Source organism: Geotrypetes seraphini, chromosome 3, assembly GCF_902459505.1.
Source record: "Geotrypetes seraphini chromosome 3, aGeoSer1.1, whole genome shotgun sequence".
NCBI lineage: Eukaryota > Metazoa > Chordata > Amphibia > Gymnophiona > Dermophiidae > Geotrypetes > Geotrypetes seraphini.
Window position 1 is genome coordinate 172834480 of NC_047086.1, and position 16482 is coordinate 172850961.

General features: G+C 43.6%; 1 protein-coding gene across 7 annotated transcripts in view; it reads left to right on the top strand.

Moving 5' to 3' along the window:
- Positions 1–12263, top strand: part of MYB (MYB proto-oncogene, transcription factor) — a 99803-nt gene extending 87540 nt beyond the window's left edge. For 6 of the 7 annotated variants that reach the window (XM_033939668.1, XM_033939667.1, XM_033939674.1 and 3 more), the window contains one exon: positions 10653–12263. In XM_033939668.1, coding sequence (XP_033795559.1) covers positions 10653–10769 — 117 coding nt within the window. In that variant the 3' untranslated portion in view covers positions 10770–12263. The remainder of the gene's footprint in view (positions 1–10652) is intronic. The other variant, XM_033939669.1, reaches the window with a different exon arrangement.
- The last annotated feature ends 4219 nt before the right edge of the window (positions 12264–16482 follow it).

Consider the following 16482-nt stretch of genomic DNA (forward strand, 5'->3'; position numbering starts at 1 on the left):
GAAAAACAGAGTGGAATTGTCCAAATCAGAGTGATGTGCACAAATAAAGTGTCCTTCAACTCATCTAGTAGTATAAATGTCTTTATTCATCCAATGACTCAATAATTCATCCAACAACTCAATGACTCGACATGTACATGTTTCGGTCAAACATGCCTGCCTCAGCAGTCTTAAGTTTGCAGCCATGAGTATTGCTGCTTTCTAGCTCTTATAGGCTGTAGTGTGCTGCCTTCCTTCTGCTGTATGGCTTTGGGTGCCATATAGCAGAAGGAAGGCAGCACACTACAGCCTATGAGTGCTAGAAAGCAGCAATACTTATTTGTGTTTTTGCCATTTTCTTTGACTCTCTAGGTTTATGCAGTATTCTCATTTGTGGTCTTCTATATTTTGTGAACACTACCATTTTTTGCTTTGATTTTTGCAGCCTCTTCATTGGTAAACCATATTAGTTTCATTTTCCTCCTACTTACTTTCCTTACATGAAGATCAGTAACCCTCTTTTGCCTCTTTCAGTTTAGCCCACTATTATTTTCATTTCCTTTATTTCCCCTCACCCTGCCAGCTACTCCTTCAGGTACTTTACCATTTTATCAGTGTGTTTAAAATCTAGAACTGAGTTTGCTGTAACTAGACCACACCTTTAGTTTTAGATCAAACCATAAGAACATAAGAAGTTGCCTCCGCTGGGTCAGACCAGAAGTCCATCCCGCCCAGCGGTCCGCTCCCGCGGCAGTCCATCAGGCCTATCACCTGTGCAATGGTCCCTGACTATTCCTATAACCTACCTCTACTCCTATCTGTACCCCTCAATTCCCTTATCCTCTAGGAACCTATCCAAACCTTCTTTGAAGCCTTGTAATGTGCTTTGGCCTATCACCGCCTCCGGAAGCGTGCTCCATGTGTCCACCACCCTCTGGGTAAAAAAGAACTTCCTAGTGTTTCTTCTAAACCTGCCCCCTTTTAAATTCTCTGAGTGCCCCCTTGTACTTGTGGTTCACCACAGTGTGAAGAATCTGTCCCTGTCTACCTTTTCTATGCCCCTCAGGATTTTGAAGGTTTCTATCATGTCTCCCTTAAGTCTCCGCTTTTCCAGGGAGAATAGCCCCAGGTTTTTCAACCTGTCAGCATATGAGAAGTTTTCCATACCCTTTATTAGTTTAGTCGCTCTTCTCTGGACTCCCTCAAGTACTGCCATGTCCTTCTTGAGGTATGGCGACCAGTACTGGACACAGTACTCCAGATGTGGGCGCACCATTGCACGATACAGTGGCATGATGACTTCCTTCGTCCTGGCCGTGATACCCTTGTTAATGATACCCAACATTTTGTTTGCTTTCCTTGAGGCCGTCGCGCACTGTGCCGACGCCTTCAATGTTGTGTCTACCATCACCCCCAGGTCTCTTTCAAGGTTACTTACCCCTAGCAGTGATCCCCCCCTTTTGTAGCTGAACATCGGGTTCTTTTTCCCTACATGCATGACCTTGCATTTCTCTATGTTAAAGCTCATTTGCCACTTTTTTGCCCACTCTTCCAGTATCGTTAGGTCCTTTTGCAGGTCTTCTGCGGTTTTAACCCTGCTGCAGAGTTTGGTGTCATCCGCAAATTTGATAACCTCACATTTAGTTTGTGCCTCCAGGTCGTTAATAAATATATTGAACAGGAGCGGTCCCAGCATCGACCCCTGTGGAACGCCGCTCGTGACCCATAGCCAGTCTGAGTAATGGCCCTTTACTCCAACCCTCTGTTTCCTGCCTGCCAGCCAGTTTTTGATCCATCGGTGGACATCCCCTTGCACCCCGTGGTTCCACAGCTTCTTAAGCAGCCGTTCGTGTGGTACCTTGTCGAAGGCTTTTTGGAAGTCAAGGTAAATGATGTCTATGGATTCCCCTTTATCTATCTGGCTGTTTATCCCCTCAAAGAAGCACAGTAAGTTTGTGAGGCATGATCTTCCCTTGCAGAAGCCGTGCTGGCTCGCCTTCAGCAGTCCATTGTTTTCTATATGGTCACATATTCTGTCCTTGACCAGTGCTTCCATCATCTTTCCCGGAAGCAAGGTCAAGCTCACCGGCCTGTAGTTTCCCGGGTCACCCCTTGAACCCTTCTTGAAGATGGACGTGACATTTGCTATTTTCAAGTCCTCCGGGATCTCCCCAGTTTTTAAGGATAGGTTGCATATTTGGCGAAGTGGTTCCGCTATTTCGTTCCTTAGCTCTTTGAGTACCCTTGGGTGGATGCCGTCCAGACCCGGTGATTTGTCGCTCTTTAGTCTGTCTATCTGTCAGAGGACATCCTCTTGGCTTACGTCTAGTTGGACCAGCTTTTCATCCTGAACCCATTTATGATCTCCTCGGGTTCTGGAATATAGGATGTGTCCTCTCTCGTGAAGACTGACCAGAAGAACTTATTTAACCTGTCAGCTATCTCTTTTTCCTCCTTTACCACTCCCTTCTTGTCTCCATCATCCAATGGTCCCACTTCCTCCCTGGCCGGTTGCTTCCCCTTCACGTACCTGAAGAATGATTTGAAGTTTGTTGCTTCCACCGCCAGTCTCTCCTCATATTCTCTTTTTGCTTTCCTAACCACTTGGTGACATTCCCTTTAGTGTCTTTTGTGCTCCTTCTGTTTGTCCTTTGTTTGGTCCTTTTTCCATTTTCTGAACGATGCTTTCTTGTCACTTATCGCCTTTTTCACTGCAATTGTCATCCACACTGGGTTTTTGGTTCGATTCTTTTTGCACCCCTTCCTGAACCTAGGAACGTACAGGTTCTGTGTTTCCTGCACCGTGCCCTTGAGTAGGGACCAGGCTTTTTCTACAGTCTCCATCTTCCCTGAGTTGCCGCTGAGTTTCTTTCCCACCATTTTCCTCATGGCATCGTAATTCCCTTTTCTGAAATTGAGTGCTGTCGTTGTGGTTCTTGTCACCTTTGATGATCCACTTTCTAGCTTGTACTGGATCATGTTGTGATCGCTGTTTCCTAGTGGCGCTAGTACCGCCACTTCTTTTGCGGGTCCCCATATCATGTAATGATCACCTGGACCTTAGACACACTTTCGCCTGTGAGTACTAAATCTATTGTTGATCTTCCCCTGGGGGGGGTCCATCACCATTTGTCTAAGGAAAGATACTTGTAAGATATCCACTGTCTTTCTACTTTTTCACCAACATGCAGAAATGGGCCACGACATGGCAAATGAGGTTCAACATGGATAAGTGTAAAGTGATGCATGTCAGTAACAAAAATCTTATACATGAATACAGGATGTCTAGGGTGGTGCTTGGAGAGACCTCCCAGGAAAGAGACTTGGGAGTACTGGTCGACAATTCGATGAAGCCGTCTGCGCAATGCAGAGGCAAAAAGGGTGAACAGAATGCTAGGAATGATTAAGAAGGGGATCACGAACAGATTGGAGAAGGTTATCATGCTGCTGTACCTTGCCATGATATGCCCTCACCTGGAATACTGTGTCAAGCACTGGTTGCCGTACATGAAGAAGGACATGGTACTACTTGAAAGGATTCAGAGAAGAGCGACTAAAATGGTTAAGGGGCTGGAGGAGTTGCCGTACAGCGAGAGATTAGAGAAACTGGGTCTCTTCTCCCTTGAAAAGAGGAGACAGAGTGGACATGATAGAAACATTCAAGATACTGAAGGGAATAGACTTAGTAGATAAAGATAGGTTATTCATCCTCTCCAAGGTAGGGAGAACAAGAGGGCACTCTCTAAAGTTAAAAGGGGATAGATTTCGTACAAACGTAAGGAAGTTCTTCTTTACCCAGAGAGTGGTGGAAAATTGGAATGCTCTTCCGGAGGTTGTTATAAGGGAAAACACCCTCCAGGGATTCAAGACAAAGTTAGACAAGTTCCTGCTGAACCAGAACGTACGCAGGTAGGGCTGGTCTCAGGGCACTGGTCTTTGACCTAGGGGCCACCGCGGGAGCGGACTACTGGGTACGATGGACCACTGGTTTGGCCCAGCAGCGGCAATTCTTATATTCTTATGTTCCATTCTCACCTTTGCAATTTCACTGATCAGTTTTTCTGTTTGATTCAAAGTGTTTTGACATGGAGTTATTCCTCCCCCCTTTTTGCCATCTCTATTCTTCCCTAATTTATTATAACTGAGTATGGGGTCATCCCATTCATGAGACTCATTGAACCATGTCTTTGTAATGGTCACCTTATCCATATCCATTTTCATAATTAAAACTTCCAGATCAGGATTTTTATTGCCAAACAATGAGCATTTGTGCACGTGGCGAGGCATTTTTGATACCGTGTTTCCCCCATTATAGGACCTCCTCCTTTAGTAAGACACCCCCCTTTTTTTTCCCCACCTGGGAAATATAAGGCTCCCCCCCGAAAATAAGGCACTATTTGGCAAGCACCCCCACAGCCTCCCGACCACCCCATCATATAGAAGCTCCTACCGGTGTCCTGCTGCTTCCTCTTGGCAGTCCCGACACGATCGGGGCAAGAGGGAGCTCAAACCCTCTTGCCCCAGCCAACCGCGGCACCCCCGACACGATTGGGGCAAGAGGGAGCCCAAGCCCTCTTGCCCCCCCCCGACTCCCCGACACTATCGGGGCAAAAGGGAGCCCAAGCCCTCTTGCCCCGCCGACTCCCCAACTCCCCGACAATATCGGGCCAGGAGGGAGCCCAAGTCCTCCTGGCCCTGGCGACCCCTCCCCCCCCCGCTAGTTGTTTGGGCCAGGAGGGAGCCCAAACCCTCCTGGCCATGGCGATCCCCTACCTCCATCCCGCACTACATTACGGGCAGGAGGGATCCCAGGCCCTCCTGCCCTCGACGCAAACCCCCCTCCCTCCAACGACCGCCCCCCCCCAAGAACCTCCGACCGCCCCCCCAGCTGACCCGCGACCCCCCTGGCCGACCCCCACGACACCCCCACCCCCCTTCCCCGTACCTTTCTGTAGTTAGGCCCCACCAGTAGGCGAGCTTTGGGACGGATGGGCCAATCCGGCCTCATTCCGTCGTTGGCTGCCTGCCGGACAGGCGGGTTTGGCTCCCGTCTGTCCGTCCAACTACAGAAAGGTACGGGGAAGGGGGGTGGGGGTGTCGTGGGGGTCGGCCAGGGGGGGTCGCGGGTCGGCTGGGGGGGCGGTCGGAGGTTCTTGGGGGGGGCGGTCGTTGGGGGGAGGGGGGTTTGCGTCGAGGGCAGGAGGGCCTGGGATCCCTCCTGCCCGTAATGTAGTGCGGGGTGGGGGTAGGGGGTCGCCTTGGCCAGGAGGGTTTGGGCTCCCTCCTGGCCCGAACAACTAGCGGGGGGGGGGGGCGCCAGGGCCAGGAGAACTTGGGCTCCCTCCTGGCCCGATATTGTCGGGGAGTTGGGGAGTCGGCGGGGCAAGAGGGCTTAAGCTCCCTCTTGCCCCGATCGTGTCGGGGAGTCGGGACCGCCAAGAGGTAGCAGCAGGACACCGGTATAAGCTTGTACATGATGGGGGGGTCGGGAAGCTGTGGGGGTGCGAGCGGTCCTTCAGGGTGTTGGTGCGGGTGCGGGTGGGAGTGCGTGCGAGCGGTCCTTCGGGGTGGGGGTGCGAGCGGTCCTGCGGGGGGGGTGAGTCGGGGGGGGCATCAGGCTTTCAGGGTGGGGACAGGACGTGTATGTGTGTGTGTGTGTGTCAGCTCTGCTGGTCCCCTACCCTGGAACAGGAAATTGATATGAGAGAATTTGGGGCCAGTGGAACAATGATGGCACACGTGGACTGCGGACCCACACCTGCTCCATGCACACACCCTGCCTATACCCAGAACAGACTACCCCTCTGCTCCTTCCTTGGTATGCAAGAGCAATTACCTACCAAATTAACAGAGAATGGAAATATGGAGATGTGATGACTTGTACCATATACAGGTAATAAATGTCTTTTTTTCAGCAATAAATGTGTACTGTATTCTTCTTCATGGAAAAATAAGACATCCCCCTGAAAATAAGACCTTGTGCATATTTTGGAGTTTTTAAAAATATAAGACAGTGTCATATATTCAGGGAAACAGGGTAGGATGTCTAAGTCTGAGTTTGGATATTTTGGGAAACACGTCCAAAAATCTAGTAGCGAAAGGGCAAATTCTGTAAATGATAACTTAAGGTATCCACAATGTGGATGTCCATCGACTTAGGCGTTCACATAAAGTGGATAATAAGCCCAATTAATGACTTTAACAAGCATTAATTGGAATTTAGACGTCCAAAAGCTGGAGGCAATTCTCAAAATAGACATCCATAATTTTGTGGACGCCCATTGGAAAAAGTTGCGCCTAACAGGATAGGCGTGGGTATGGCTTCGAAATAGAGGTCTATTTACAGAATCTCATGCCGCTGAGCTTGCTAAAGTATCTACCTAATGCCTAAAAAGAAGGCTTTGCAAAAACAGGTCTACTTTTGAGCATGAGCTGGGGTGCTAGGTAGATGTGAGTTAGGTGGATGTGACTTAGGCATCAGGCATCTAATCTAATCTTCCATTTGTGAGTTGCACATACCTATACAGGCTCAAGGTGACAGATCAAAGAGGAAGGGGAGGCGTCCACATATAGGTGAACGGGTCTTTATTTTTTGGGCTAAAGAGGACTCCAGTTGCTATAAAGGTCAAAATATGTTTAATAATGCATTACTCAAGTAAAGCACATGAAATTTATATATATATATATATATATATATATTGTAGCCCACTGTAGCCCACTGTAGCCCAGGACAGGGCTCAATAGCACTCTCAGTGGTTACCACAAAATAGCACACTGACGTGTGACCCAAAATAGAGTCACTCTGCAGGACTGGACTTTAAACAGGAACAAAAATCACAAAGCACCACAATCAAAGTTCATGGAAAAATGATTCAACTTTACTCATTCCTTTCTTGAAAGTAAGTAGTTCATCATTACAACTTGTAAACTTGTCAGAATTCTCCCACAGCAGCAAAAAACCAAAATATCAAAAGAAACAAGTGAAAACAGTACAAAATAAAGTTCTGGGCTTGCTCCCAGCCTTAACTCAATCCTCGCTGCAGGTGAGGATTTAGCTCTCCCTAGAGCTACTACTGACTGCTCCCAAGCAGGCAGTTTCAAAGAAAACACAAACACAGTTCAAGGCATTTGTTCAATAGCTCTAGTGTCCAAAGTTCCATTAAAGCCTCTGGCCAGTTCAGCTCACTGCCAGGATAGGAGAGTGTCAGGTTTTGCAAAAGAAAGGCCTCAATACAGGCTTTCAAAATTCCCGCCCAGGATGATAGCAAAACCTCTCCCAAACAATACACACTCCCAGCTTACCAAAGCAAAAATAGTCCCAAACAGTCCAGAGCAAAAATCACAACTCACTTATTTGCTGGTAGAGACCCAGTCTACCTGCATGGCTTCAGGAAAATCAGGAGTGTACTCTGACAGACTTTCCTCACACTCCATGGGCTGTTCTTCTGGAAATAACAGCTCCTCAGCTTGTCCAGCCTCTAACAGCTCCATGGGAATAGGGCGGTTGCTCCTGCTTGGCCCCGGGGACTCCCTAGGGAGAAAAGGTTTACACCTTCTCCCTAGCTGTCCTCCCTGTCTGTTCTCAACTGCAGGTTTAAATACTTTGGGGCAACGCCCTACTCTAGTTGAGTCAGCAGAGTAGCTGGGACCTCTTGGGCTCCCCCAGTGGTGGCTCGGGGATGAATCACCCAATTCTTCATCAAATAAATCAGGCTCCCTCTGGTGGTCACAGGAGATGTGATCAGGCTCAGGAACCGGAGGGACCTTGGAATTTCCCTTCCTGGTTTTCCTTTTCACATTTTCCCCTGTCCTAACTGAGACCTTGGCTGGGAGAATACCTGGCTGGTCACAATATATAGTGGAACCTTGGTTTGCGAGCATAATTCGTTCCAGAAGCATGCTTGTAAACTAAAGTGCTTGTATATCAAGCAAGTTTCCCCATAGAAAGTAAGGGAAACTCAGATGATTTGTTCCACATCCCAAAAAGACCCCCCCCCCCCCCCGAGGCCACTGGTGCGCTTCCACCCCACCACATCCCAAAAAGACCCCGAGGCCATTGGCGTGCTTCCACCCCAACCCCGGGAACTGGTTTCGTCCACCCCCAAGAACCGGCATCGCCTCCTGCACGTCCACCCGCCCGCCTGCCCAAACCCTTAGCACGATTGGGCACCAGCACACAGCACCAACCCACAGCACGTACCAGTGCCGAAAAAGTCTGCCGTCTGCCGCTGATCTCTGCTGGGCCTTGAGTATCTGCGCATGATCAAGGCCTTCTGGCTCCCGCTCTCTCCGAGATTCTAATGAGATTCTCAGAGAAACCGTGAGTACCCGATGATGATGGCTCTGCACAGGGCAGGAGTGTATGAAGATTGATCCTGCCCTGCGTCGCTGCTAGACCACCAGGTAAGGACTGGAGAAAGGAGGGAGGCGGGGGTGGGTCAGAGCTGGCCCTAAAAGTTAGTCGCGGTTTTTTAATATTTGCAGGCCGGCTCTGCCCCTACCCCAACGAATATTGAGGGGGCAGTGTAGTAGGGACTCCTGCCTAAATGAAAGCTCCTGTAGTTCAGTGGTTAAAGGCACTTCTTCCATCTTCCACAGGTCATGAGTTCTAATCCTCCCACCCCCAGTACCTTAAGAGTTTCTTTTTGGTCTCATAAGTGAGTATGATTGTGGACTTTTCCATTTACATTTGCACTCTGCCCTTTCCTGCGTCCAGAGGGAAACTTATTTTTACCCTGAGATTGCTATGTTCTCCTAAGGTACCATCTCACATGGCAGGAGCCTCTGCATGAAAGGAAGCACCTGTGGCTTAGTGGTTAAAGGCACTTTTACAATCTTCGACAGGTCATGGGTTGAAATCCACCCCCCCACCCCCATCTAGTACCTTCTTTTTAGTTTCATAAGAGAGCATGGGTTGTGGACTTTGCCATTTACATTTGCACTCATTTCTAAGATGCAGAGGGTAACTTATTTTTTCCCTGAGTTGGCTATGATCTGCTAAGGAATCCCTGCCTGAAAGAAATCTCCTGTGGCTCAGTAGTTAAAGGCACTTCTTAAATCTTCCCAAGGTGGTGGGTTTAAATCCCTAGTATGGTCGGGAACCCTAGCATATATTCCTATTATTTTTTTAATGACATTCTGCCATCTAGGTGCACATTGATGATGTCACAATGATGTCAAGAATGGGCATCAGATACATCCACTTACTCTGAACCACAGCCATTGCGAGAAGGGATTGTCTTCTTGTTTTCGTAGCCTTTTGGAAATGAGGTTTAGTATGCTATATATATTTCATGTGCTATGCTTGAGTAATGAATTATTAAACATTTTCTTTTATTATCAAAGAGGAGTCCTCTTTATCCCCCAAACTAGAAGGTTTAGCATGCAATATGTGCTTTGCTTAAGTAATTTATTATTAAACATCTTTTGACCTTAATATCAAATTGGAGTTCTCTATACTCAAAAAAATAGCAGCCCCGTTCACCTATATGCGGACGCTTCCATCACGCCTAAGTGATGCCTATCTAGCGCCCAACTCACACTCAAAAGTAGACCTGCTTTTGCAAGGAGTCCTCTTTCCACCAACAAATAGAGGATTTATTTTTTCATGTACTTTGAGGAACATAGAGGCCAAAAGAGGAAATGGACAAGTGTTAAAGGTACATGTTTGATATTTATCCTAGAGAAATGACTGCTTGTAAATCAAGAGGATATAAGCTTGGCTTTGGAATTGACATGTGCTTTACTATCTGTGTGTGTGTGGTGCAATGGTTAGAGCTACAACCTTAGCACCCTGACATCGTTAGTTAAATCCCCCACTGCTCCTTGTGACCCTGGGCAACTGGAACAGAAGAGAAATATTATAAAGGAGCCAAATTTAAATACCACATAGGATAAAAGTCAGTGGTTCTCAACCCTGTCCTAGGGGACCCCCCCCCCAGCCAGTCAGGTTTTCAAGATAATCCGTAATGAACATGCATGAGAGAGATTTGCATATAATGGAAGTGACAGGTATGCATATCTCTCTCATGCATATTCATTAGGGATATCTTGAAAACTCGACAGGCTGGAGGGTCCCCTAGGACAGGGTTGAGAACCACTGATATAAGTAGTATATAAATAATTGAAAGATAAATAAATAAAATATAATACTGGTACCAACATTTTACTACATACAATTTTATTGTCAAAAAACAGCATAAAATCACCATTCTAATGATGTCATAATGCTAACAAACGATAACATTATAGACATTAGGACGTCTATGTAACGCCTAAAAGGCGATTCTGCAAAGGACGTCTAACAAGAATGGAAGCCACTAGGTTTTAAGATAGGTCTGAGGAGGGTGGTTGGGTAGACTGAGGGACAGGTCACTGCCAGGAGGGAAGGGCATGTTTTCTGCATGGGGGTGGTTGTGGCGATAGAGAGTGATTGCAGGGGTGGCAGGGAGGGTTGGTTGGTTTCAGTGCCAAATCCAAAACTGAAATTTGGTCAGTCTCGAACTAGAATAGAACCTTTTACATACCTCAAAATCTCCCATGCCTTTCTGTTGCACTGTTGATATTTTAAGGTGAGGTGTTCTTCTTTCTCTTGCCAGCTGTCTATCCATGTTGTACATGCTTGCTTGTGGAAAGGTGGACTTCACCTCTATCCTGCCTTTTTGTGCCCCTAGCAGATGAGTAGCACGTGGGAAGCCATGTCGTGTGGAAAGATGGAGGAGCAGAAGATGCTAACAGAGCCAGCCCGCAAATACATGAACACACTCTCTGCCAGGACTCTGGTCATGTGAATGGAAGAAACAAAGAAAATCCACTACCTCCCCGCCATCTGACAAAGAACACACACACATGTTTCTGAACCAGCATTATTGTTCTTGCAAAACACTTCACATGGACTTGGAATTCATAATTCCTCTACATAAAAAATAACTTTCATGATTGGGAGACAGGCATAATTGATGTTGTTGTTGTTGTTTGTTATTGTTTTTTTTGTTGTGGTACAACAGTTGGGAGCAGCACAAAGTGCATCTAAGTTTGCTAAAGCATAGTTCTTGTTGGATTTCATCTTACTGAAGGGAGGTGTTTGGGGGGGGTAGTGGGAGGAACAGTGGAACAGAAACAGGCAGAAATGAGAAGAAAACATTATCTAAACATCTAGGCATAGTGTAATCCAGTTCCTTGTGAAAGTTTCAACACAGATTTAATAAAAAGACAACAAAATACCTATTTTAAAATAATCTTTTCTAGAACAAGAAGACTTACCCCCCAGTATTGCTTTTCTACAACAGTGTATATGTGTGGTATAGATAGAGAACAGTTCTTTGGATCGTTTTTATTTCTTTGGATCGTTTTTATTTCTGTTTTTGTATTTTGTTAATGGGAAAAATGCACTGCTATAAAATACTGCAAAGCCAAGCATTACTATACAAGAAAAAGGTGGATGTCAGGAAGGGAGAAGAAGATGAGGCATAAGTGGGGAAGCACTAATCCAAGATCGTGAACTTTCCAAAGTGATCAAGTTTGAAGTACCTAGTAGCCTATCTAGTCCAGCAACCAGGACAAATACAAGTGTGTATAAGCGTTTGTGGTTTGTTTGTTGTTGGGGTTTTTTTTTTGTTTTTTTAATAATTAGCTTGCTTTAAAAATTTATTGCTGTATGAAACATAGTTTTTATGAGAACAAATTATATTTTTATTCAGTAATTTAATTTTGTATAGTGGCCAAGTGGGATATGTATGAATATTTTTATTATTATTATTATTTTTTTTTAGTTTTGTTTTGCTGCTAAGGATGTTTTTTTTAGCACATGTAGGGCTTTGCAAAGGCAAGGAGAGTTGGCCTTGATATTAGCTAATTCACCCTACATTTAGCAATCTCTGTATTTTATTTTTCACTGAAAGAAGAGTTGTTCTTGGGAGACCTTTTTTAAAAAAAATTTCCATAACTTTTATTTTTTCTTGGTATGCTTTGCACCTTCTAATGTTTGGGAGAAGATTCTGTTGTTTGTCATTAATGTTTTATGTTTTCCATACTGTTCTCTTTACTGTGGGCTTGCCCACATTTTGGACATCTTCTGTTCTAAGAATGCTTGGTGTTTGTACAGTACTGCCTTACCGAGCACTAACATATGAGAACACTTTTTTTTAAAAACAAAATTGTTATTTTTATATTGGACTTGAAACCTGCTGCCTTACTATCATAGGTGCAGCTGAACTGCACTTAACATTTTGATACAACAAACTGCCATGTACATAAATAAAAGTGTGTTTTTTTAATTAAAAAAATTCCTGGCATCCTTTTTTGCTTTAATCAAGTGTCTTCTAATGTGATCAAAATCCTACTCCACAGACAAAGTTATTGGACTGCCAAATGTAAAGCAAGATTTGGTTTATTTCTAATATAAGTTAAAATGCTGTTCCCAAAGATAGCCTTGCAGCCAGGCAAAAGGGGCATGGTTAAACACTGTGTTATTCATCCCATATGTGTGAACATTTAGCATCTATATTGGTACTGGAGAAAGCCAAATTCTTTTATAAGTTATGATATCTTTTATTAGAGTACAGAGACAGTATTAGTAGCAGTACAGGACTCAGTTCTTAAACACCAGACTAAAGGAGAAGATGTTTTATTAGAGCTCCCAGACTTCTCAGCAGCCTATGACCTAGTCCAACATGAACGGCTAAGATCAAGATGCATTGGATTGGGCCTTAAAGGAAAAGTCTTGACATGGATAGAGGCGTATCTTTCCAAAAGACTAACGAGAGATGAATGGCAGGGAGCAACTGGAAAGAAACAGATATATGAGTACCACAGGGATCAGCTATGTCTCCAATGCTGTTTAACATATTCCTCCAACCATTGGGAAAATTAATCAAAGAACTAGGTTGGAAATGTTATATCTATGTCCAATTAATCATCACACTAAAGAAACAAGATGTGAAGACTAAACTGAGGATTAAGATGGGCCTGGAGAAGATCTTCTGTTTGTTCCAAACAAATGGTCTAGTAGCCAACAAGGAAAAACCTGAACTACTTCTGATTAACAGATGGGGAGGGAACTGCCCCAAGATATTAATGCTGAGTGGAAATGCCATAAAGTCATCCACAGAGAGTGTGAGAAACCTAGGGGTATGGCTGAACCCATACTTAGACATGTTAATACAAATTCAACACTGTGAAAAATGCTTATGGCAAACTCTACTGGGTCAGAAGACTAAAACCATATCTGAGCAATCAAGCAATGTCCAATGTAATAATATCCCTGGTACTCTCTATTTTAGACTACTACAATGCAATCCTGCTAGGCGTTCCCAAGTATATGACCAAAGAGATACAGATAGTACAGAATGCAGCAGTAAGATATCTGCTGGGAAAATTGAAACATACAAGTGCCACTCCGATTCTGAAATAATTACACTGGTTCCCTATTGAAAGTAGAGTCAAATTCAAGATCATGTTGCTGACATACAAAATCATTCATCTGTCAGAACCACATTACTTAGCAACCAGACTACAACATGCACACTTCACTCACGTCAACAATACTTGTTGGAAATACCATTGTTCAAAGACATCAAATACAAAAATGTCAGGAAAAGATTTCTCTGTGATGGCTCCAATATGGTGGAACTCCCAAAAGAATTAAAACTAGAAAAAAGATACCAAAAAGTTCAAGAAAGGAATGAAGACCTTTATTTTCTCAGACTACTTTAATTAATATAAGAATCATCGGGGGAGGGGGGAAGAATTAATATGGTGGAACTTGCTCACACCACAGTTCATACATGATAGGATGAAGCAGATTATACAAAGGAAGTTTAAATTATGATACATTTAAATGGCAACTAAAAGTTTTAGCATGTATATTTATAGAGGCTAATTATATAAATAAGTATAATGAATGAATAAAGGGTTATAGTATTCTTTATTGTTGAGTCAATCAAAGGATAAACTAGGTAAATGGTTTGTACATGTATATGTATACTAACCTAATTCTGTATGTAACACCATTGTTAAGCTATTTTATCATAACTCCAGCAGTGTAATGTTACTTCTTGACTATAGTTCATATATTGTAGCTCATGTATTGTACCATCATTGCTGAAGTTAATGTTCATATTTCCATCAAAGCTGCTCATGTAAACTGTTCTGAATTGACTTTGTAGTCATTAGTTATCACTATAGAAGCCTTAAACAATTAAAAAAAAAAGTAGAATCTGATGGCAAATAATATCACAAGTTCTTTTTAACTCGATATTTTCCTCTTCCTCTTGTAATACCACAGATCATTTTTTGTCATTTTATTTTTCAAAATACACCCTGTATAAAATATTTTCCAGTCGGAACACTCCATTAATATATCCAATCTGCATCATTAATAATACATGTTTGACAAGATGATCCACAGATAAACCCAAAACATATTTTAAGGAAGTTCCTTCCTCCTCCACTCTCTTCCCTTCTCCCTAGAAAAACCAACCCAGACCAGTTCAATCTGGGGGTCAGGGCACCATAGCATGCTCCCCTCCATTATCAATCCTTAATCCTTTGCCCATTTAAGGTAGTAAGATAATATGTTCTATTTACAAAAACTAGGATTGATGATATATAGCAGTTAACCTATTCATATTACATAAATACCAACTTGATTTTCACCTTCCCTAAAATTGGGGCCTGAGCTTGTTTCTGTCAAGACATTATCTCCAATCTAGCAGCCATAACCCCAAAACATTAAATTTATCAGTGGCACTGACAGCACCCCAGACTTTAGAATTCAACACTGCTACTTCCATCACCCTTGGAATTGATATTTGCAGAAGCTTACTTAAAAAAAAAAAAAGAAATGAAATACTGTGTAACTTCATGCTTAGATTACTGCAATCTACTTCTAACTGGGCTCTCGCTGTGCCACCTCTCCCCCATACAAGCTGTACAAAACTGTTGCACGACTCATATTCTACCAACCTCACTACACTCATGTTAACCCTCTCCTTAAATTACTTCACTGGTTCCCTATTTACCTTTGCGTACAGTTCAAACTCCTATTACTGGACTAAAGTGTGTTCATTCTGCTGTCCCTCAATATCTCTTCTCCATATACACCTCCCAGAGAACTCCATTCCTCAGATCAGCTGCTCATAGCTGTACCCAGTTAGCTGCCAGTTCTAGACTTCGTTCCTTTCATATGCCTGGAATAAACTACCTGAGTTTGTCCGCCATGCTCCTTCACTTACCTTGTTTAAAAGCAGATTGAAAACCCACCTTTTTGATATAGCCTTCAATTTATAACCCTACTCTCCACTGCCCTAGCCAGCAGATTAATCATTCACCCAACTGTACCCATGGCATTCTGTTTTTCTATCTTGTCTATTTAGAATGTAAGTTCCTTCAAACAGGGACTGTCTCTTTTGTGACTCTGTACAGTGCTGTGTACAGCTGGTAGCACTATAGAAATAATAGTTGTAGTAGTAAGGAGCGTTACTGAATCCTCAGTGGTGTCACTAGTTTATTAAGAGCGCAGTGCATATTGACTGGCATTTCCTGCATGTCAGGTCTATGTCCTATAGTTGAACTCTCTGCTTCCTGGCACCTGCCAAATGGGAGCTAGTACCTTCCAGAAAGGGGCAGAAAGTTCAAGAAGCTAGTAGAAGATTGATCTGGGAAGGCTCTGGTGGCAGCAGAAGCCCCCTCCCCCCTAAAAAAATAAACATATATACTGTAATGCATTTTCTGCACCCAGAGATGTAATGTAATGTAATGTAATTTATTTCTTATATACCGCTAAATCCGTTTAAGTTCTAAGCGGTTTACAGAGAAATATACACTAAAGGATACAATAAAATAAGACAAATAAATAAAGAATTGGTACTTTGAAATTCCCTTACTGTCCCGAAGGCTCACAATCTAACTAAAGTACCTAAGAAGAAAATTATTAGTAAATAGAAGAGAGTAAAAATAAAGATAGAGGTAAAATAGGTTAGAAACATCCTAACAAGGATATGTTGATCTTTCTGCGGCCATACTTTTAAAGCGAATTGTACATCCCAACAATACATTCGATTAACTAAAATTAAATTAAAATATAAAAAGACCGTTAGACAATGGAATTCTAAAGAAATTTGAAATGAGGAACTAAAACAACAAGTAGAAAATTAAAAGATATAATATATATGATGTACATGCTGTCTACTTTTAGTTGGCTCCTTATAGAATTAAGTCTGTACTGTCTGGTATACTATGAGATGATCCCGCTACAGGAAGAAGACCACTCTGATCACTGGAAGGCAATTTATAAGCTGGCTGATCGAGTCCAGTGTTGTAGTGAACCCAGATATAGAGTACCATGCTCTACTCTGGGAGCCAGCAAAGAAGCTTGAACCACTGGCTATAGCATGCACTGTACAGCTATCAAGATGGAATCCTGAGCTTTATTAGCTTGCCGGGTGTAAATGCCTTGAAAGGTGTAGCCAGATCCCAGTTTGTTTGGTGTCATAAAGAAGCTGC